The sequence below is a fragment of the Conger conger genome, chromosome 14 (genome assembly GCF_963514075.1).
Source record: "Conger conger chromosome 14, fConCon1.1, whole genome shotgun sequence".
NCBI lineage: Eukaryota > Metazoa > Chordata > Actinopteri > Anguilliformes > Congridae > Conger > Conger conger.
In genome coordinates this window covers 7,511,446-7,535,065 of record NC_083773.1, presented here as the reverse complement: position 1 = coordinate 7,535,065, position 23,620 = coordinate 7,511,446, and the positions used below count along the sequence as shown (strand labels likewise).

Here is a 23,620-nt window from a genome sequence, read left to right as displayed (position 1 = left end):
TGTATACTTATACCATTTTATACTGGTACATTCATCATTCTTTAAAAACAACCAGTATATCATTATACAGTTACAAATAAGGACACGTTTTTTCCAGTATATGTTCATTGGAGGTTAAACTGATATTTTGTTCACAATATTTATGTTGATTTCCAGACACAAACTTCCTACTTATGCTTGGCAGACCTATCCCTACGGGTGCACTGTTCCTTGCAGTGTTAATTGCCACCAATGCAACCTACCTACCTACATATCGAGCACCTGCCTACCCACTTTAATCAGAAAGCTTCAGATCTGTTACAGTGAGCTCCATAATGTTTTGGAAAAAAATATTTTGTACTTGGCTGTATTCCACAATTTTAGATTTAGATTGTAATAAAAAACAGTGCACAAGTGCTGACTTCCACTTTTATTTAAGGGTAGGTTTATATATTTCGGCTTCACTGTATAAAAATTACAACACTTTAAAAAAAAATAGCCCCCCCAGTTCATGGCACCATAATTGTGTGAGATGTGTGACTGAATACTCGTCGTACGCATGATACGGCCAAGGGGGAGGAGGTAAATGTTGAACAATAATGGACCAAGTACTGACCCCTGATGGGCACCGTGGGTAACTGCAGCTGACCTGGACCTATGGTGTTTTAGCTTGACAAACTGTTGTCTCCCCGTCAGGTAGAATGTTAGCCAGGCTAGCACAGTACCGGTGACCCCCAGGGTTGCTAGGCGCTCCAGAAGGAGTGGGTGGGAGATGGTGTCAAAAGCAGCGCTGAGGTCGAGGAGGATGAGGATGGTGAGAAGTCCAGAGTCTGCAGCACGGAGGAGGTCGTTTGTGATCTTGACAAGGGCAGTCTCTGTACTATGTTTTGGTCGGAAGCCAGATTAGAAGGGTTCAAGGAGGTTATTTGAATCCAGGTGAGTTTGAAGTTGGACTGCCACAACACGTTCAAGTACTTTTGACACAAATGGCAGGTCGGAAATGGGACGGAAATTGTTTAGATTGTTATAATCGACACCCGATATTTTGGGTATTGGGGTAATGGCAGCCAATTTTAGTGAGGGAGGAACAGAGCCAGAAACCAGGGATGAGTTTATAATCTGGGTAAGCAGTGGGGAGAGGGCAGGGAGTGCAGCTTTAACCAGAGTGGTAGGCAGAGGGTCCAACTGGCAGGTTCTAATGGAAGAGCAGACGTCACGTAAGCGGGACAGTCATCCAGTGGATCAAATTGCTCATGATGAGGTGTTCATGGTAAATGGTAAATGGTTGGCATTTATATAGCGCCTTTATCCAAAGCGCTGTACAATTGATGCTTCTCATTCACCCATTCATACACACACTCACACCAACGGCGATTGGCTGCCATGCAAGGCATCGACCAGCTCGTCAGGAGCAAATGGGGGTTAGGTGTCTTGCTCAGGGACACTTCGACACAGCCCGGGCGGGGAATCGAACCAGCAACCCTCCGACTGCCAGACAACTGCTCTTACTGCCTGAGCCATGTCGCCCCCAGTGTTCAGAATTGTAATCTCACCATGTCTGACGTGATGTCTGCCTTTTTTTTTAACTTGAGATTGAAGAACTAAAGAACAACTGAAAGAGGCTGCAGTAAAAGCCTGGAAAAGCATCACAAATAAGAATGTAACAGTTTGGTGAGGTCAGTGTGTCGCAGGCTTGATGCAGTTATTGCAATCTAGGGATAAACTACCAAATATTAAGTGTAATTTACTTAAATACTCTCTGTTCCAATACGTTTGCTCACCTAGAAATTGGGTGGTCTGATAGTTTTGAAGGTGCTATGTTCCAAGCAGTTTAACACATCTAGGTGTAAATACCAGGAAGTAAAAGCTGAAATTCTGAACTCTTGTCATAGTAATAAATACTATGGTTATTGTCCAACTGCCATAGTATTTATAATTAAGTTTCAAAAAATTTAGCTAACATACTATGCCCTTGTTTGACATGGAAATATTGTCAATTAATCTTTAGCTAAATGCTTCTTTGTGCTGTGGTGGAAGTTTGTCGCGTGACTGACGTTACAAATGGACATGCAAAAAATGCAGTCAGCTTTTTTTGTCTTCAAACTACTGCAAGTAGATCCAGTAATTACATAAATATAGTGTGACTGACATTACTACTTGTCCACTTACAATAAGCAGCTGACACTTTGCATATCTCTGTTTGCAGCGAGTTAAGTATAAGAGATCTAAATGGCATGGAACCAGTAATATTGCTTAAATTGCAAACAATTATATAATTCCAAACATTCATTTTCATCTTACAGCCACTGCAGCCATTACCATCAGACATCGGACACTGAGGACACAAATCCATTGCAATTAATAACAGAAACTCCACTTTTAATAACTTCAAATAAATTGCGTGACTCACGTTACAAAACATGTCTGACGTTACATATTTCAATGCCAGCCCTATCAGCTCAAATAGTTGACCTGGGGTTTTGCTTGCTATGGATAATTTACTCATAATCTCTAGTGAGAGAATTATGAATGACACAAAAAAAATCATGATGAAAGGCTATGAAATAAAAAGAATTATTTTTAAATAAATAAATGCTGTTTTTTGTGACCGACCTTACATGTGGACTAGAGCCATCTTTGGGGCCATGTACTGGAAAAATGTATTGAAATTTTCTCTTGAAAGATGTAATTATGATAAAGTAATCAATTTACTGTAATCTCAAAGAAAACTTCACACTGAAGGCCAGTCTGTGTGTTGCTAAGGACCTTAGAAATATATGGCCAATTCCATTGTTTGTGATGGCGTTTAAGTGGCATTTATGTGTGGGAGCCACATGGAAAATACAAGAGGCCTCTATGTTCTCCTTTTGATGGATTTGCTCAAATGTATTCAGTGTACAGCAAAAACAAAGGATTTGGCTTTGCGGTTCAAATACTTTTGGATGGGACTGAAAGACGCATTCTTACATGCATCATATGTATCAAAATGGCTTGAACCGCAGTATGTGTGCAATCTACTCGAGTCATCGCAAGATGAACTTAACATAACAAATGTCATCACACAAACTAAGGATTGTGTCATCACAATTGTATGTCATAGTTTATGAATGGACATGACACTTCATGACAGGTGTCAAAGTGTCAAAGTGTTACCAACTATTCTTTTGATATCTTGCCTGAGGAGTGAGTTCTTTTCCATGGTGATGAGCTGAGCAAGGACTCCAAAATATATGTAATATAAAACAAAGAAAAATGAAATGTGGAAGATGGAAGATGAACAAGGAAGTACTGTCAGTCTGACACTAAATATAAATTATCCTTTAAAAGTGCTTTTTATGAAGAGCTTCACTGTTATCTTTATTAGGATTATGATATAAAAGCTTTGTATTTTTGCTTTTTGCAATCTATTAGCATTCAAAATTGGGCCTTTAACACACTTGGAGAGACATTTTGATATTTTATAATCTGTAGTTAGGAGATTTATAGGTCACCAGTTCTTAAACAGCCCAAAGTGTCCCTTCTTTTACAAAAGGGAGATAACCGCTCAGAATGTAAGCCTATGTGCTCTGCACCATCCTACTGTGTCATGTGGCAGTATATTAATAAGAACATTGTATACCCACCAGCATGTTCCAGCAAAACATTTTCAGTACATACTTTAGATTTTGGTCATTGCATTTCTGGTGTGATAAGAACCTGTTTTAAGGTTTAAAGGTGAAACAAATGAGTAAACAAATAAGTGAAGGGAGAAGGAGGAGGACAGGAGAATACAGGGCTATATAAGGCCATGGGACAAATGAAATAATAACTGGGCACAGATGTAGAGAGCATACAGGTATGTCTTGTGGTGACCGTATTACACCAGGTTGTGGCCATAGAACCTTTTGGTTTGTTTAGTGAGTAACTTCATAATTATTTAATCAGGATTGATACTATACTGTATGAATACTATGTTTTAAGTGGTGATAGCCACTTTGACTAAATACTATATACTTGGAGTCTATTAACTTAACACTAATTTTCTCTGTCTGGTGAATTATTTTATATTCATTACAACTGCAATGAAATACCCATTACTGAGAACTGTAGTCACATGAGCGGGCAATATTGTCTCTGTAAATGTTCAGCTTCCACACTTCAATGGTTTTGCCATTTCTTGTAATATTTTAGTCTTTTTTTCTCTTTTATCTTTCAGTGGAGGAGTAAAAAGGTAAAGGACAGAAATAAGTCAGAGGTTAAGGACTGAGAATAGAGGGAGAGGTAGAGTACTGAAAAATAGAGGGAGAGAGAGGCTGAAGATGCTGTGGCTTCTACGTGGAGTGAGGCTGCGCTGCTGGCTTACCCTGGCCACAGGGCTGGTGGAGAGCCAGTTTTTTACTGGGGTTGTTCTTGGGTGGCCCTCCCTTGTGTTTATCCTGAAAGCTAGTGGGTACTTCAGCGACCAGTGTGAGAATGCCACAGGACCCAATGGCACACAGTACATGGGTGAGTATGACTGTTTACTCCTGCACTTGAGAGCAAAGAATCTTTGATGAGAAGAACAATAAAAACCTATTTCACCGTTTTGTATATGTCTTAGCACTAGAAAGCAGGCGAATGAGTACCGACCTAATGAGACTACATTTTCAATTTCAATTTGTGAGATAGTATAAGTAATTATTTGAAACGCTTTATATATTTAAGAAATGTAATATAATGTTAAGAAGTTTTAATTAAGAATTAAGGAAATATTTATTGAAAAAATATATATATCAATTTTTTTAAATCATGTTAAAATAAATGACAGGTAAATTGTAGGTAATACAGTATATTAAAAGTAGGCTAATACAAATGCATGATAACAGCAAATGCAGAAGATGATGCAGTGCACAGAAATTGAAAAGGACGTTTTTTAAAAGGCTTATGGTGTGAACACCTCTCTTCCCTCCACTTGCCCCAGACTGTAGCAAACAGAACAAGCTCTTCTCCCTAGTTTTCACCATCACCGTCATCTTACAGAACCTCAGTCTTCTCAATGGATTCTTCTTTGACCGCTTCGGTACCATGGCATCCAGACTGCTGGCAATGTGAGTTTTCAGACGTTGTTGTGGTATAAAGAACACTACATGTAAGACAATATGCGATTGAGCTAAAGGAGCTGGACCTCAGGTGGCATTCTGGACAAAAATAATTGTGTTGCGCTCAAGAGCAAATGAAGATCTTATGTGCTTGAATTAAATGGTGTACAAAGGTGATGAAAGGTCTGTAAGCAAGCAGATAAAAATAGGTCCTACAACTGAGCAAATTGCAATACCTTCAAGCAAATGTAAATGTGCATGTCTGGCACTGTTGCTCACAGAACTAGCTGGAATAGGCCTACAACTTAAGAGTAACAATATTAGAATACCTCATGACACTCACAGGCCATTTAGCTCATTGATATCAGGCTTGTAGAACACCAGGCATAGATTTTATAGCAGTCTTTATTATAAATAAAGCAGGTCAGACAGGCAGAGGTCGAGATCCAGCAAACAGAATCAGCAGGGATAAGGCAGTTTTGTAGTACAGTGTCCAAGCAATGGGTCAATGCACCAGCAAACAGGAACAGTGAGGATAATCCAAAAACAAAAACAGAATCCAAAAACAAAAGTCGAAAAGCCAAAATGGGTCGATAAACAGCAGTTCCAAACTAGACCGATGGGAAAAGCAAAATGCGGAAGTCGGAGGCAAGACGGGTCGTAACAGAAATCTATCAGATAAAACCGCTGAAGAGTACAATAAAGACACATAACAATCAGGCGACGAGACGTACAAAATGAGGGGTTTTTATAATACAGGTAACAAGAGGAAACGGCAATCAGGTGTGGGGAAACAATCAGGAAGTGAAAATGCAGCTGAAACGAATAACGATGAATGAATGAGCTGGCAGGGTGACTGCGGTGTGCACAGAGGGTATTAAAACACTTAGACAAAATACAACACAGTGAAAAACACAAAACCTGACATTTGAGGGTTGTTGTTTACTTTGTCTACTCCAGAGAGTATCTCAACTCAGTAAAACTACCTGATCAGTGAACAATTTGTTTGTTGTGGCTGCAAAACAGCCATGGTAAACATAACAAAGCCAACCAACACACACAAGTTTGCACCAAAAAATTATGTTTTTATTCACCAAAGGTTATGCAAAAGAAAATACACCAAACACAGTCAACCATCCACCAAACATCCAAACAACCATGAGCCCCATGAAGTCCTTATGTAGGTAAACTTCTCCAAAGCAAATCCTTACATCCTTTTACATACAATGATTAAACTCATTTGTGTGTTTTGTTTTTTTCTTTTCCCAGAATACTGTACACCACTGGTACCTTGCTGATTCCTTTTTCACATCCAGGTAAAGTGTTCTGGGCCTTTAACTGACACTTACCCTGACACAGTGGCAGTTTTCCATGTAGGCTTCTGTGTCAGTGTATGCTTAGCCTTGAGTAACCCTTTCTCAGTTTCCCTATCTCTTTATCTCCCCCCCTTTCTCCTGCAGAGATATCCAATATACTGTTTCCGGGTCTGGCCTGCATCGCATTTGGAAGCAGCATGTTATTGCTCACAAATATGCAGGTGTGTCCTCATTCTCACTGTTCAATTATATTCAATAACACGGCAAACACGAGATTGCTGCTTTGAGAAATGCTCATGATGTAATGCCTGGCACTATCTGTTCAGAGTTGTGATTGTACTTTCTCTTCCAGGTGGGGAATCTCTTTGACATCCATCATTCCACCGTCATCACCTTGTTTACCGGAGCCTACAGCTCCTCTGCCATCACCTTCCTCATCATCAAGGTAAAAGCAGTTAAGTAGTGTACATGTGGGTCTCACCAAAAAGGTGTGCAAATAACACTTTTGACAGTGCTAATAGAGTCAAATTTGATTTGAAGTGTTAGAAATCACTCACACTTTGCAAGAAAGGTGTCACATCCCATCGAAGCGGGGCAACATCGTGCCCCTGAACTGAAGATGCGGAAAACCATATGAAGTCGAGTGCGCTACATTTCTTAATTTCCCCAGAGGCTTTTTCAGGCAAACTCATGCCTTTTATCTATTAATTTAAGGGTTTACAGTCATATTTTTAACACAGTTATGCTCGTTAAATAGTATATAAGAGTAAGAATTAGCTAAATGTGTGCCTAATTACTCATTTTAAAGTAGTTGGAGGGGGCACTGTCTTCTCGTCTGTCAGCCCAAACTAACGCTATATAGCACAACAAGACTATTTCTATATAAGACTATGTATTTTTTTCAAGAATTGAAAATTATTTTATAACTTTATCTTGGCTTTCATAATCATTATGTCCCAATGCCAAAATTCTGAGTAAAATATATTTTAAGCTTTTAAACACAAGATGACAACAAAGCAGCACCCAAAAAGAGTTTGGAATCGAGGATATCCAGCTTGTCACGGTTATCAGTCACCATGCAGACACACAGTCGTGTCATCTGCTGTCACAGCTACAAGCTAATGTATTTGGTTTCATCTGATTTTACTCAAGAAAAGTCTTTGCTTTCATGATCTGTATGTCTGAATTACCTGAAGTAAAAATATAGTTTTATTGTTTTTAAACTGGAGTTCTGCTTCTGAGACTGTGCAGCCATTTGTAACCCACTAGTCACAAGTAGTGACCACATTAATGTCTTGGCTTTCATGATTTGTAGGTATATCTCAATGTCAAATTCAGTTTAAAACTTTTTCAATTTTAAATTTGGACAATAATGCTATATACACTCACCGAGCACTTTATTAGGAACATTTGTACTTTATGACACCTACTTTACGAGTCAGGAGCTTCAGGTAATGTTCACATCAACCATCAGAATGGGACTTTGACCAATGAATGATTGTTGGTGGCACACAGGGTGTTTTGAGTATCTCAGAAACTGCTGATCTCCTGGGATTTTCACACACATTAGTCTCTAGAGTTTGCAAAGAATGGTGCAAAAAAAAAAAATAATAATCCAGTGAACAGCAGTTCTGCAGACAGAAACGCCTTGTTAATAAGAGACGTCAGAGGTAAATGGCCAGACTGGTCAAAGTTGACACGAAGGTGACAGTAACGCAAATAACTACACATTACAGTGGAATTCTGAAGAGCATCTCTGAACACACAACGCATCATAACTAACATAACATGGATAGGCTACAGCAGTAGAAGTCTAAAAAAATAAGTCTAATAAATACCTAATAAAGTGCTCACTGGGTGTATATCCTGATAAAAGCTTTTTCTACTCCTAATTTCAAGAGAAGATGCTTTAAGAGGAATACAAGGCTCAGGGGAAACTGTTCCCTCGAGTTAAGTGGAGTTAGTCAGTGCAGTTCTCCAGTCAAGTAATCCTGCTCTGTGAAACAGGGCCCAGAGCTGGACATTATGGATTTTTCCATCAGTGTTCTACTTGACTGACATTTCCACTGGGCCAGCTGCCAAAATAAATATAATCAATTTTTACATGTGATTGTAGACTGTAGGTGCCAAATTCATATTTATCTTATTTACATGTTTTAAATGTAATATATGTTGTGTGTAATGCAGCCGATATTAATAAGTTAGGCTATTCTAGCTGTTAAATTTACATTGCTATGGTGAACTAAATGGTGAGAAATTGTTTCATGTGTTTTTAAGAAACCATTGGAACCAAGAAAAAGAACATTGGACATTTGGGTTGTGGGTGCTGGATGATTAGTTATTTAAGGAAGGGGGGGTGGTGTGCCAGATGCCTAAGAGTCATTTCATGTAACCTGATATACACTTGGTGAGCACTTTCTTAGTTAACTGCTGCTCACTGGATGTTTTTTGCACAATTCTCTGCAAACTCTTGAGACTGCTATGCATGCAAATTCCCAGGAGATCAGCAGTTTCTGAGATATTCAAACCACCCTGTCTGGCACCAACAATCATTCCAAGGTCAAAATTACTTAGATCACATTTTTCCCCCAATCTGACAATTGGTCTAAAAATCAGCTGAACCTCTTGACCATGTCTGCATACTTTTATGCATTTGGTTGCTGCCACATGATTGGCTGATTAAATATTTACATTAACAAGCTGGTGTACAGGTCCACCAAATAAAGTGCTCAGTGAGTGAGTATAGCCAGTGAAAAGAGATCATAAGTGGAGAAAAATGGAGTGACTTTCCTTCCAAAGTATATACATCAAGTATACCTAACCGGTCTGCTAATGCCTATCAAGTGGCATCCAGGAAGTGTGTTGTTCTTCAACCTTTTTGTGACAAGTATGATATCCAATATTAAGACAAAGAATGGATTGAGTGTAGCACCTGATTTGCCATCTTGGTGTGCCACATGCTGTACTACCTATACATTAAATTGCTAAATTACAGCTTTATGGCTTGGTTATGGTCATTTCTAAAAGATGTATCCATCTTTTGCTACAGGTGGCATCTGAAAGAGGGATGTCTCTGCACCACTCTTTTTTCTTCTTGTCGGCATGCAGCATAATCCACCTCATGAGAACCTTCATCCTCATGCCAAAGATGCACATCCCCTACCCCCTCCCTGAGGGCTACACTTATGGGTATGAACCATCAACCCTGGTCAAAGTACTCAATGACCTACTCCTCGCTTCCGACAGTGGCTACATCTCTGTACTCGTGCTTCTCGATTTAAGTGCAGCATTCGACACAGTTGATCACCTCATCCTGTCAAATAGAATTGAAGATTGAAAATCTTATATGCCGTGGACAGGCTCTCTCTTGGTTTAGATCATACCTATCAGACCGATATGAATTTTTGCATTTTAAAAATTACTCCTCTTATCAGTCTATGGTTAGATATGGAGTACCACAAGGATCTGTGCTTGGGCCCTTGCTCTTCTCTCTCTAAATGCTTTGCCTGGCACAAGTTATTCGCAAACATGGCATTAACTTCCACTGCTATGCAGACGACACCCAGTTGTATTTGTCAGTCAAGCCTGAGGAAGTTGTCCAGCTGTCAAAAATGGAGGCTTGTGGTAAAGATATAAAGCAATGGTTGACCCACAACTTGACCTTTTGATAAACTCTGATATGACAGAGATAATGGTAGTGGGGCCTGAGATGCAAATTATGTAAAGATATGCCTAATATTGATGGAATTTCCATCACTTCAAATGCTGCCATCAAAGATCTTGGTGTTACTTTTGATCCAGAACTTCCATTTGATGCACATAAAAACATCTCTCCGGTTGCTTTTTATCACTTGAGGAATATTTCTAAAATTCAGTACTGTCACTTACATAATGCAGTAAAGCTAGTCTATGCTTTTGTTACCTCAAGATTAGATGACTGCAATGCTCTTTTTTCTGGATGTTCAAATTCCTTTCTGAAAGGGAAAATGCAGCAGCTTGTATTTTTACTAGAACAAGGAGATTTGAGCACATCAGCCCAGTGTTAGCTTTACTTCACTGGTTGCCTGTTAAATTCCGATTAGATTATAAGATTCTACTTCTGACCTTTAAGGACTTACATGGGCTTGTCCCTCTATATTTAAATGATTTACTTTATTCCTTATACTCTCTCACGAATGCTCCGTTCGGATGGTGCAGGCCTTCTTGTTATTCCTGGAATGGCTAAAAGTACCGTAGGCGGCAGAGCCTTTTCTTATCATGCTCCTCTCCTATGGAACAAATTGCCTGTTCATGTTCGGGGTGCAGACACTATCACCTTATTTAAAGTTACATTAATGTAATGATGGGTAGGAGTGGGTGGTGGGCAAAAGCTATCGAGTCTCTGGTGGACAGTAGTCAGTGCTGTCACTGGATCATTATTGATACTGCTGTGTTAAGCTTAACCAAACATGGTCTGGTGGTAACTGCCCTCATCAAGCCTGCACTCATGGCTGTGCTGGCCACTGCTTCTGTTTCCCTTAGCTATGCTGCTATAGCCTTATTCTGCCAGGGTTTACCTTATCGCATGCAGACACCTCTCTTTCTCCTGCTGTGATTGACCAATTACCATCTGAACCCCCAAACAATGTTACTTTCCTCTTCTCCCCACTCTGGACACCTGGAGCTCTCGCCCAACTTTTCCTGAGCACCCTCTCCAGGCCCCGGAGCTCCAGCCCAAGACCAGCTGTGCACCTCCCTCCTGCCACTGCTGATTCAGCTGTGCACCTCCCTCCTGCCACTGCTGATTCAGCTGTAGCACCTCCCTCCTGCCACTGCTGATTCAGCTGTGCACCTCCCTCCTGCCACTGCTGATTCAGCTGTAGCACCAAGCCTGTCCCCTTGCATCATCTCTGCTTGGACTTAATTTATTCAGAATATATTCAGATTTCACAAAGGTATTAAATCCTGGTTTCTGTTATAGGATGAACTGTAGTCAGATCAAGTGCAACCGCTGTTGTCTCACAAACAAAGCACAGAGAGACAACACAGAGCCTGTGCAGGGAGAGGAAGGGATAGAGAATGCAACATCTGAACTAGGAAACCCCCAGCAGACCCCACAGACAGGTACGGCTCTGTCATGCAGTGTTACAGTGATAGAGCACACTAAAAAATAAAGCACACTACCTCACAGGTCAGAAAATAAAGCTTAAGTCAATAAGCTTTTTTTAAGTTTAAGGTGCCATTAATTCTGAAGCCCACTGTCATGACATGAGTGACAAGACTTTTAAGTAAAATCCAAAAAGAAACATGGAAGAAGTTAATATTTGAACCTTAAGAATCTTACTAGATATTTGTAGGTTTTGTCCTCATGGGATGTTATTCATTTTAAAATCTGTATCTGCCCCTCTGTCCTTCTCGATCTCTCTCTTCACCCTCTCCCTGTAGACAGTTTTAAGCAGTGTGTGCTCAGTTGGTTGTTTCTGTGGCACCTGGTGTGGGTGTCAGTCACGGCTCTGCGGCACCTCCTGTTCATTGGCACCCTGAACCCCATGCTGACCCTGCTGGCTCACGGAGACACAGCCCAAGGTAATCCTCAGGTTGTCTGCTGCTCAGATGTATAGGCACTCAGTCAACACGTCACATGTTTGTGTGTCTTCTTTTTCCATCATGAGCACGCTTTGGAACGTTGGGCAACAGCATGCTGTATTATTTGCAGTGGTTTAGTGGCACAATCAGGGAGTCCTGTGGGAAAACAATCGCAATAGTCCAGCATCAGAGCAACAGGGCATGGGGCGAGGATGGCGCATTCTTCAGATTTTGTATAGAAAGAAACTGGAAAGAATCTGCATATCCGGGCTTTCTAAGTTGAAAAGATCAGATTCACAAACTGGAAGATGACACTGGAACGCGACAGAGATCTACAAAAGCATACATCAAGGGTCATTGGCAAGCTACTTAATGGGTGCAATGTCATAGTAGGGAGGAGAGTGAAACTGTTCCGTCTTTATTTGGTCCCCAACAAATTGAGAAGAATTGTTACTATGTGAAAATTATAGTGTTGAAGTCCCACCCACCGCAAAAGCATGTTGTCAAAGATGCTGATACCTTGATGGGGAGCAGGCTGATGTTAGTGTGAGGACTGATCAGTTTAATTTCCTGTCTTTTGAGGCTTTCAGCAAATGCAAACATTTAACTTAAAACGTGTGATTAATTAATCAATTATAGCAGTTGATCACACAGTTAACTCACCAGATACCTGGGTCTCAACAAGGTGAAAACAAAAACCCAGTAGCTTCCCAATAGGCTAGCAAGGTTAGATGTCATGATTTGTGTTTTTGGTATCAGTATTCTCTCTACAAGTCCCCAGAGTTTTGCCTTTTATTTCCCTTTGTGACCACTGTAGTTCGGTTTTCTGTTCATTCATTTCACCTGTGTCTCACTTACTGATTATCGTGCACACCTGATTCTCGTTTCCCCTTGTTGTATTTAAACCTGTCTATTTTGTTCGTTCAGTGCCAGATTGGAATGTGCTCCTGCCATTCTCTCCAGTGATTTCTGTCTGATTGACCTGTGTTCTGACCTGTTCTGTTTTCCTTGACTACCACCTTTTGGATTCTCCTTCTGTTCGTGTACGACCTGCTGTCATTGGTCTTTGTTTGGATTCCTGGTTTGTGCTTTTAGACTTCGTTCGATTGCCTGTGCTTTGTCTGCTTGCCCCGTTGACAAACCCTTGCTTGGATTACTGACCACAAACTTCTTTGCCTGCTGTGTTCCTGTTTGCCAGCTATCGACCTTGGCCTGTTTAACCTGCCCAATAAAGTATTTTATTGGACATTATGTGAGCGACTGTGTCCATTGTTCTGAAGCCTGACAGTTGGAGACCATTGTTATAGGCTATGTGCATGTTATCCTGCAAACCACAGATTACCCTTAACCTGGGGTTGAGCAGGTTTGGGTTTAAGACTCTTTTGCCCCGGTAACATGTCTTCCTAAACAGTGAGCAATCCTGAAAATCCTGACTTCCAAACTGTCTTGGATGCTGGATGAGTCTCTTTGAATCACATCTGCGCAAGCCCAACAGACTTAACTGCATTGCGTTTAGAAGCAGCAATTGACAACACAAATTAGGACACATGGTCGTCTGTGCTTTCCTGGCCTGAGGATGGATTTTGCAGCACTGGATGCTGATAGATACCATTTTTTTGTGCTTTTCAGTGTGAGACAAAGATGGTAAATGGTAAATGGTTGGCATTTATATAGCGCCTTTGTCCAATAGATGCTTCTCATTCACCCACTCATACACACACTCACAGAGCAGAAGAGAGGCAGGCTGAGGAGCTGTAGTAGTGTGTGAGGCCATGCTATGGTGTGCTGCTGTATGCTAATCCTCTGCTCTGCTCTCCCTCTGTCTCAGTGAGTCACTACACCAACGCCTTCGCCTACACACAGTTATGTGGGATACTGTGCGCCGCCTTGAATGGCCTGATCATTGACAGATACAAGGGCAAGCTACGGGCCGAAGGCAGGTACCTGTGTTACCTGCCCACAGGTGTGCTGCCGCAGGGCATGCAAAAACAGCAGTGCCACGAGACATGGAAATCGTGTCTGGTACTAGCTAATTATAGACCTGGCAGACCTGCATGGTGATGTGATTAAGCACTAATTAAGCACAGATGATTATTCACAGCAACATTCCCCCACTGTCATGTGCTGCTTTCAGTGCATAGAACCACGTACAGTACATATTGTCAACACACTTTTAGTGTTGACCAGTTTTTTTTCCTCAAAACAAAATATAGAGAAGGTTAAACCACAAAAAAGTACGTGGTATAGCAATGAACTTGTTTGCAGCAGTGTATGGTAATAGAAAATGCAAATAAAAAATGAAAGCTTTTAGAAAGAGGAAGCTTTTATGCTCATGAAAAGATTGTCGCAGGTTCAGTGTTTAGTGGCTGCCTCTAACTCTGCTAACCCAGCTCTTGCCTCTGCCACAGGAGAGACGGAGGAGGAGGGTAACCTGCGCTCTGTGGTGCTCTCTCTCTTCCTCACTGCCACTGCCCTGCAGTGCCTCTTATTCTCCATCTGCGCCACCATACCTGTGCTCCCGCTGCAGTACCTGACTTTCGTCCTGCAAGTGGTCAACCGTGCCTTCTCGTTTGGAGGGAATGCAGCCTTCATCAGCATTGCGTGAGTGACCATGTTGTGACTAAATTCAGATTCTCTCATTCGCCAGTCTAGAGGGATATATCCAGAGGCACACATTCCAGAACTGTTTATCATGACTGTGATCCCAGCCTGGGGCCAATCTCAGAATAACTGCTGTTTCTGATTGTCATGATTATTATGAGTAGCAGTGCCGCCATGTCTCCTGCATTCTCTCTCATCCTCCTCCATTTTACCCCTCTTCTTTCCCATTTTACCCCTATCCTATCATGCAACTGTCCTCTATCCATCTGCCTTCTTCTAATCTTACTCTCCTCTTGTCTCTACAGTTTTCCAGTCTGTCACTTTGGTAAGCTGATCGGTGTGGTTAACGCTGTATTGTCTGCGGTGTTGCTCCTGCAATTCCCCTGCATCATCCTGGTGAAAGAGGTGTTGGATGGAGACCCCTTATACGTGAGCACTGCACCACTATGCTCCGCACCTACACACCCAACATCCACTCACAGGAGAATCATAACATGAATCACTCTTCACTTGGCGGCCATTGATGCTATTTGTACCATTCAGTTGAGAATATTTTCCATTGGAATTAGCAAATGTAATTGTGACACGTTAGGCAGACCTGGTCGCAGTCAGTTTGATTCCCTGTCCTGGAACTTTCTGTGCTGTGATCCCATTTCTATGTACATCCATTCTGCTTTCCTCCATAAGGGGGTTAGGCTGCCTGCTCTCCTTACATCTGGCATTAAAGACTGTGGCCCCTCTTAAAAAAGAGCAAACTGGACACTCCCATACTAAGCAATTACATACCCATTTCAAATCTCCCATTCATAAGTAAGATTATTGAAAAAGCTGTTTATAATAAATTTAGTAACTTCTTAACCTTAAATAGCTAGTTTGATCAATTTCAGTCAGGTGTCCAATCCCACCATAGTACTTATAAAAGTAATAAATAATTTTACTGGATCTTAGTGTAGCTGATTATTATTTGATACTGATTATGCATCCGAGCGAAAAAGCCATGACATATAGAATCCGCCAAGGCTCAATTATTGGGCCTCTGTTATTCAATCTCTATATGGTCCCATGAGGCCAAATCATGTGAGACAACAAATTTGCTTACCATGCAGTAGCTATGCAGATGACACTCAAATTTACTTGGATATCTCTCCAAATGACTATGGTCCCATAGACTCAATGTGTCAATGCAGAGAACAAATAAACAATTGGCTGTTCCAACATGTTCTTCATTTAAACAAAGACAAAGCAGAGATCATTTTATTTGGCACCAAATAAGCAAGACTTGAAGTTTGTGTTCTCTTTCAGTCCAGGGCTCGAAAGGCTAAAAGTCACTCAGAAAGACAGAAATCTTGGATGTGAAAATTGATTCAGATCTTCACTTAAGCACCCATATTAAAGCAATAAAAAATAAAAACAAATAACAAATAGAGAGTTACTTTCACTTTTAATTTATATTTTCTTTCGGAGCTTTGGAATTTCTTAAATCTGTCTTTTTGTTGCCCTTTTAATTATCTGTTCAGAGAAATCCTAATTTAAGATTACTCTCATTATTGGCCTAAATTACCTCTAATTCTTAACCCTTATTGTTTGAAGGGTTTAATGCCCCAGAAGGTAGGAAATAACTAACTGTAAGGTGCAAAATTTTTATATTCTACATAACCAATCCTAAACTCCTTTGTTGTGTGTCCACTATCTTCATTCTTTGACTAAAATAAGGTTAAACATAACTTTTAAAAAATAAATTTTTTAAAACTTGACTTGACTTGCTTGACCAAGGCTAATTAGTTTTCTAATATTATTTCATTTGTTTAATGACAAAAAATGACAAATACCGGTAATACCCATAATAGTAATTGCCTTATTAAAAGTATTAACAGGTTGTACCAATTGAAAAAAATCATTTTAATCTATCTAAACCACAAGTTTCCTGGAAAATTCCTTTGACAAATACATGCAAATGAGTGTTCCAGTCTCTTCTCTTACTCCCTCTGCAGATAAACATAGCCCTGTGCATCCTGTGCCTGGCCACATTCATTCACCCGGCCTATGTCTATATCCGCTGGCGCAGATTGGCCAATCAGAGAAGACGCTCCGCCCAGCCACCGCCCAAAGATGAGAACGCCTTCTCTGGAGACAATGAAAACCAACCCCAGGATCCTCTTAGACACCCCCAAAATGAACACTCACAATGCCTCAGGCCTACTGTTTTATGAGGGTCCATTCTTTCCCCCACTGAGTGTTTCATGAAAATATTGTTTGTTAAATAATAAAACAAATAATAAAACAAACATGACCATGTTGGCTTCTTCTTTCCTGCTTCTGTAAACTGTCTTTGTGACATATGTTCTTAACAAACAGTGGCGGCTGGTGGTGATGCTGGATACGGGGGGATGAAAACTAAAAGTCTGATCACTATCAATAGCTCACACTCCAGCATTGCATTTGAATGCTATTTGATGAATACTTTTATTCAAAGCACCTTACAATACCATGAGCTCATACATTTTTCAGGACGGCTGGCACCAGTGGGAATTGATTCCATCACCAGTGGGTGCCATGCACTACCAGTTGAGCTACAGGGAGTGACATGGCTCAGGCAGTAAGAGCAGTTGTCCGGCAGTCGGAGGGTAGCTGGTTCGATCCCCCAGCTGAAGTGTCCCTGAACAAGACACCTAACCCCCAGTTGCTCCTGGTGGGCTGGTCGGCACCTTGCATGGCAGCCGGTCGCCGTCAGTGTGTGAGCGTGTGTATGAATGGAAAATAAAAAAAAAATAAAAATAAAAAACAGGCAGTGTCCATCTTCGTTCATGTTACTTTACCTAATGGTAACATCAATGTAAGCGCCACTGTCCGCCGTAGCCAACATAGCACATTGTATTCATTTGGGTTGGAATAAAACTGATTAAAAACGGCATCTTAAACAAGCGATACGGGAGACCTACATTTTTGCTCTCGTTGTGGTGGGCGATAATTTCCAAACATTATCCAGTCATAGAGCTTGGTCTCGACAGGAGTTTTAACAGACAGACCACTTTTTACTGGACTATCCGGCAGGTAATCTGTCCTGATGATTATAGTATCCATCCATGCTAAAAAGACAATCCTTTCTTTTTAGATGGCAATATAACTGTGTTGACGGGCAACGCCTTGTGTTGTTGTTGCTCAGTAACACACACACACACAGGGGCATGCACACACACACACAAAGACCAAAGACCTCAACAGTAACATACTTTCGGACAGACCTTTGGACAGAAACATACTTTTCGTTGTGTTCACTGTACTACAGCAAAAAAAAACAGTTCAAATAAAACAACCAACAACCTTGATTAATGTGCAGACTTTCAGCTTTAATTTGATGGTTTTTACATCCATATTGGGTAAACCGTGTAGGAATTACAGCCCCTTTCATCGTTAGTCCCCACTAGTTTTTATAATATAGGGCATGAAGTTAGAAAGATAACTGAACAATATTACATGCACATAACAGGCGACAACGACAACAAACGACAAGTTACATCATCCATTGTTACGGAAACAGGGAAGGACACATGGCATTGGGCCTAGTTGTGTGCACATTCACAGTGTAAAATCATTTCATTCACAATTCATATAAAACATTGAAAAATGAAGACAGGCATCGCAGATAAAACATACTTAAGTCCAAAGCTCAGCTTTAGCTGGCACAGACAATTGTTTAAAGGTAAAATAGGTGAGATTTTTGTCTTAAAGCAGTGAGAGGATGAGGAAGTGGTCAGTGGAATGGCAGAAGCAAGTGGGGTACCACTCAGAGAGGTGGCCTTGCTCCTCGCCTTAGAGGTTGGGGGGGACGGGGACTGTGCCTTTCACTGCAGTTGAGGATTTAGCAGCTTGGCACAATAGTTCATTTCATCCACACAATGGACCAAAAGTACCAAAACACTGCAAAATCATTCAATCAAAACACCAGCACTAGCTTTCTTCCAACAAGATTTTTTTGTCAATCATAGAACAATGATCTAAAAAACACTAAACCAGTGGCATTATAATAGCTGCACCCTTTCAGTCAGTTATTTGCCAATTGAGCTGTAGAAATGTACTGTTTTTTGGTGGTTAAGCCTGACTGAGAATTTTTTATTTTTTTGCATTGTTTGTCAAACATTTACAGGTTGTCTACATACAGTGCTCTTGTGCTAACTGTGTAAGAAGACTCTGTATCCAAAAAAAAGCTTGTTAGCAAAACAAATATGAAACAAATGTGTTGTAATTGTAACTGTTCCCACTATTCCCTTTATTTAGAACCACAAAAAGAACCATATTGAAGCTATAGATATTGTGTGTGTGGGCGAGCTAAACAAATGTTCCTCCCAATGAGTTTGGCAGTGCAAGATTGCTTCAAAGACATGGATGCACAACGGTTTTGAAAATTGCGCACACACTGAGATTAGCGCCAAAGTGAAAAAACTTTAATAGGGAGCATCTATATCTGCTTTACCTCCCCATGGAACAGGCAAAAAATTATAATTTGACTTTTTTAAAACATGCTTTCTTGATACACTCATCCAACAGCCCTCTATAAGTGTTTCAGAGACAGGAGACAGCACAGAAGAGTGCTGGAGGGCACCAGAGTTAACATCAGCTCAGAGCTAAAATACACATTTCAGAGATCACATTACCCAATTGAATGAATGTAAAACCCTTCGTTTCAGAGAAGATGCATGAGTTTCTGAATGAATGCTACAGTGCACTGCGCACCATATTAACTAGCTAGCAACCCCTCGCGCTTCCCGCCTCTCCAGTTCATCCCATTTGAAAAAACGGTCACCAGCTTGGCAAGTTAGCTACTTAGCTAACTAGCTAATTGAAGCTTCGCTGTGGGGCCTTGATTTTTATATTCTTATTTGCACTATATGTATAACTGGATTGGAATTATGATTGTAACATTAACCCCCTTTGCGTGATACTAGACACAGACAGCCGAATCAAACTGAAGTAAGGTTAGCCATCTAGCTAGCTCTAGCTAATAACAGCTGTAACTTAGCCGGCTAAATGCCGCTCCTGTTACTGGCCAACATATACTAGCTAGACAAATCATAAAACAGAGCAAACTACTTCGATATAGAGTTAGATGTACTTAGATGTATAAACACTTGTTTGTGACTAACAATATTCCACTCATGTTTATATTAACTAATGTTAGGCTACTAGTGTTCGCTAGCTTAGCCAAATGATTGAAGTGATAGTAATATTTATTTATTATAAAAGTCACATATATCATACCGTAAATTATTATTTCGGTTTTCTAATGGCTTACTTGTCCCTAATGTACTTCCAGGCAGCCCTGTACTCAAGCGCATCAAGTGCATCAATGCATATAGCTTGCGTGATGGCGCCCTAGAGTAACTGAAAACGTCTGTCAGAGTAAGTCAACGTGCATTCACATTTTTATTTTCGATCCGTATTACGTCAGATTAGAAAATAGCGACTTCATCTAAAACATCGAAATAACAGCAAACGAGCGAACGTGGCCTGTTTTATAATAATAATAATAATAATAATAATAATACACTTTATTTATATAGCAGCTTTCATACATACAATTGTGGGACGACACTGATTGTGGGAAAAGATACTGTTTTGGCCCATAATAATAATATCTGCTTTACCTCCCCATGGAACAGGCAAAAAATTATAATTTGACTTTTTTAAAACATGCTTTCTTGATACACTCATCCAACAGCCCTCTATAAGTGTTTCAGAGACAGGAGACAGCACAGAAGAGTGCTGGAGGGCACCAGAGTTAACATCAGCTCAGAGCTAAAATACACATTTCAGAGATCACATTACCCAATTGAATGAATGTAAAACCCTTCGTTTCAGAGAAGATGCATGAGTTTCTGAATGAATGCTACAGTGCACTGCGCACCATATTAACTAGCTAGCAACCCCTCGCGCTTCCCGCCTCTCCAGTTCATCCCATTTGAAAAAACGGTCACCAGCTTGGCAAGTTAGCTACTTAGCTAACTAGCTAATTGAAGCTTCGCTGTGGGGCCTTGATTTTTATATTCTTATTTGCACTATATGTATAACTGGATTGGAATTATGATTGTAACATTAACCCCCTTTGCGTGATACTAGACACAGACAGCCGAATCAAACTGAAGTAAGGTTAGCCATCTAGCTAGCTCTAGCTAATAACAGCTGTAACTTAGCCGGCTAAATGCCGCTCCTGTTACTGGCCAACATATACTAGCTAGACAAATCATAAAACAGAGCAAACTACTTCGATATAGAGTTAGATGTACTTAGATGTATAAACACTTGTTTGTGACTAACAATATTCCACTCATGTTTATATTAACTAATGTTAGGCTACTAGTGTTCGCTAGCTTAGCCAAATGATTGAAGTGATAGTAATATTTATTTATTATAAAAGTCACATATATCATACCGTAAATTATTATTTCGGTTTTCTAATGGCTTACTTGTCCCTAATGTACTTCCAGGCAGCCCTGTACTCAAGCGCATCAAGTGCATCAATGCATATAGCTTGCGTGATGGCGCCCTAGAGTAACTGAAAACGTCTGTCAGAGTAAGTCAACGTGCATTCACATTTTTATTTTCGATCCGTATTACGTCAGATTAGAAAATAGCGACTTCATCTAAAACATCGAAATAACAGCAAACGAGCGAACGTGGCCTGTTTTATAATAATAATAATAATAATAATAATAATAATAATAATAATAATAATAATAATAATACACTTTATTTATATAGCAGCTTTCATACATACAATTGTGGGACGACACTGATTGTGGGAAAAGATACTGTTTTGGCCCATAATATTTTGCACAAGCCGGCAGTGCGCCAAATGTACCGGACTAGGCCCAAATATGCTGGCTACCTGGGTATTAAATAACGAATAATTCGCATTCCCCTTAGGAGAATTATGAGGGTTCTACTGGGAGTTTTCCGTTAAAATTATCACGTCACTGTATGAGTAGGTGATCTCAGTGAGTAGGATTACGTCACAGTGGAAAGTTAATTTTTTGAAATAAATACGGGGTTTTCACGTCGGCCAGATCATAAACCTACCTACTTCACGGAGCTCGTTCGTCATTACAACACAGTCGATTTTATAACCTAACCTATTAACATTATTCGCATTCTTGATAACGGAAAATTAGTTTGGTCTCTTCTGAAATTGTAAGTCTTAAGAAATATATTTTCCATGTAGAGCGAGTAAGCTCTGTTAAATTTTGTTTTCATCTAGCAAGAATGCCAAACGAAACCCATTGCAAGAGCAGCTAAGTGCGGTGTTTGATGAATGTTTGGGGAAATGTATCGACTATAAGGGCTACGGAAACTGCGTTTCTGACGATGTTTGTTTCATTTTTTCTCAGCTCAATTCAGTCGCGGGGGTCGCTGTTATCATCATTATATCGCTTGTGGTGAGTTCTTTTTTACTTAACGTAATATATTAACAATGTTATTTTCCGGAGCGATATTAGGCTAAACCATCCAAGATGTACGTTAAATGTTCATTTGCTCATGGAACGTTTATGGAATACATATCATGTATGTACAATTAGCCTACTTATTTTCCTTTAGCGTCTTGTAGGCTATAACGCTGCCGAAAATGATATATATTTTTCACTTTGCCCTGTGTGCACTTAAAGGGACAATAGGAAAGATTTTTGTGTTAAAACATTAAGACCATTGTAGATCCCTTCCTATCATTGAAAAAGTCTCACTGACATGTTGACTCAGCCTCTGCCTTTGTTTATAGTCCTTAAATTCTAGTTTCAAAATGTAAATTTGACGGCCATCACTGCGCAGCTGTGCAATAATTCAAGCTCATTGGTTGAAAAAATGGTTCTAATTGCCATAGCCAATGGCGTGGGGGCTTATTCAGATCGTTCGCGTGTGGCTTCCCAATTTGCACTCCAGACAAGCAATCCATGACACTGTGTACTATTGCTTATTATCCAAGCGAAGACTGCATATCTAGTTAAAGAACAATAGCAGTTTTATTGGTAGCAACAAGCAAATTTGCCATAGTTAGCTCAATGAATTTACAAATATCCACCTGAGGCAATACGAACATCGGAGAAAGCGTTGTTGCACAGGCGTTGTCTCAGGTGGATATTTGTAAATTCGGCAAGCTAACTAATAGCTAATTTGCTTGTTGCTACCAATAACAAACTGGTATCATTTTATAACTAGATATGTATTATTCGCTTGGATAATAAGCAATAGTAGTATACCGTTTCAGTGATAGCTTGTCTGGAGTGCAATTTGGGCAGCTACACTTGTTGAATCATGCGTGTTTACCTAAACCTTTATTTGTCTCAAACTAAGTTGCAGTTGCATCGTTTGTGGTAGACTATCATATCTTAGTTATATAGCCAGATAGTTATGCAGCCAAATAAGTTGCTTGCTCATTATATAGTTGGTTGGCTAAAGTGAAAGTCAAAACATAGTGTGATGCAGCGCATTAAAGTCAACATTTCATAAAGTCACCTGTTCAGCGAACATTTTCTTACTAGAACTATTCTTGGCTTGGATAATAAGCAATAGTACACTGAGTTTCAGTGATTGCTTGTCTGGAGTACAATTTGGGCAGCGACGATCGACAATCAGAAAAAGCCCCCAGAATGCCATTGGCTGTGGCAGTTGGAACCATTTTTCAACCAATGAGCTTTAATTGCTGTACAGCTGTACAATGTTTTGATGCATTTGACAGCCTGACAAATGTACACTTTGAGACCTGAGTTTTAAACACAGGCAGAGGGTGTCAACATGTGAGTGAGCCTTTTTCAATGATAGGAAGAGATTTAAAATGGTCTTGTAACTATGTTTTAACACAAAAATCTTACCGATTGCACCTTTAATTGTCCTCTCTGTGATTGATTTTTCTTCCGTTCATTCTTCTCCAGGTTAAAAACAGGAAATGCCTAAATCTTTTTTATTTATTTTTTTATTTTTTCATTTTCGACATTAACTACCACTTTACATGACTTAGCTAGCCTACTCTACTGCCTTTTAGAATGTGATGAAATTTAATGTTTCATTTCCATTTTAACATTGCTTTCAAAGTGAGCGAGACAAGGAACAATAAGA

The 23,620-nt window shown here is 40.1% G+C and overlaps 1 protein-coding gene across 1 annotated transcript; it reads left to right on the top strand.

The window, feature by feature from the left end:
- Positions 1-4,277: 4,277 nt before the first annotated feature.
- On the top strand, positions 4,278-16,728 carry LOC133110110 (equilibrative nucleobase transporter 1-like). The gene is made up of 12 exons (XM_061219992.1): positions 4,278-4,464; positions 4,919-5,045; positions 6,306-6,352; positions 6,497-6,573; positions 6,705-6,797; positions 9,402-9,541; positions 11,313-11,455; positions 11,777-11,917; positions 13,746-13,853; positions 14,326-14,518; positions 14,824-14,947; positions 16,510-16,728. The coding sequence occupies exons 1-12, from the start codon at positions 4,278-4,280 to the stop codon at positions 16,726-16,728; spliced, it is 1,599 nt and encodes a 532-aa protein (XP_061075976.1).
- Positions 16,729-23,620: the final 6,892 nt, after the last annotated feature.

Excerpts from the sequence above, each read along its gene's own strand:
- LOC133110110 (XM_061219992.1), top strand. The coding sequence starts at position 4,278 with ATGCTGTGGCTTCTACGTGGAGTGAGGCTGCGCTGCTGGCTTACCCTG. Across the intron at positions 4,465-4,918 it reads CAATGGCACACAGTACATGG|ACTGTAGCAAACAGAACAAG; the intron begins GTGAGTATGACT and ends CACTTGCCCCAG. Across the intron at positions 14,519-14,823 it reads GCAGCCTTCATCAGCATTGC|TTTTCCAGTCTGTCACTTTG; the intron begins GTGAGTGACCAT and ends TTGTCTCTACAG.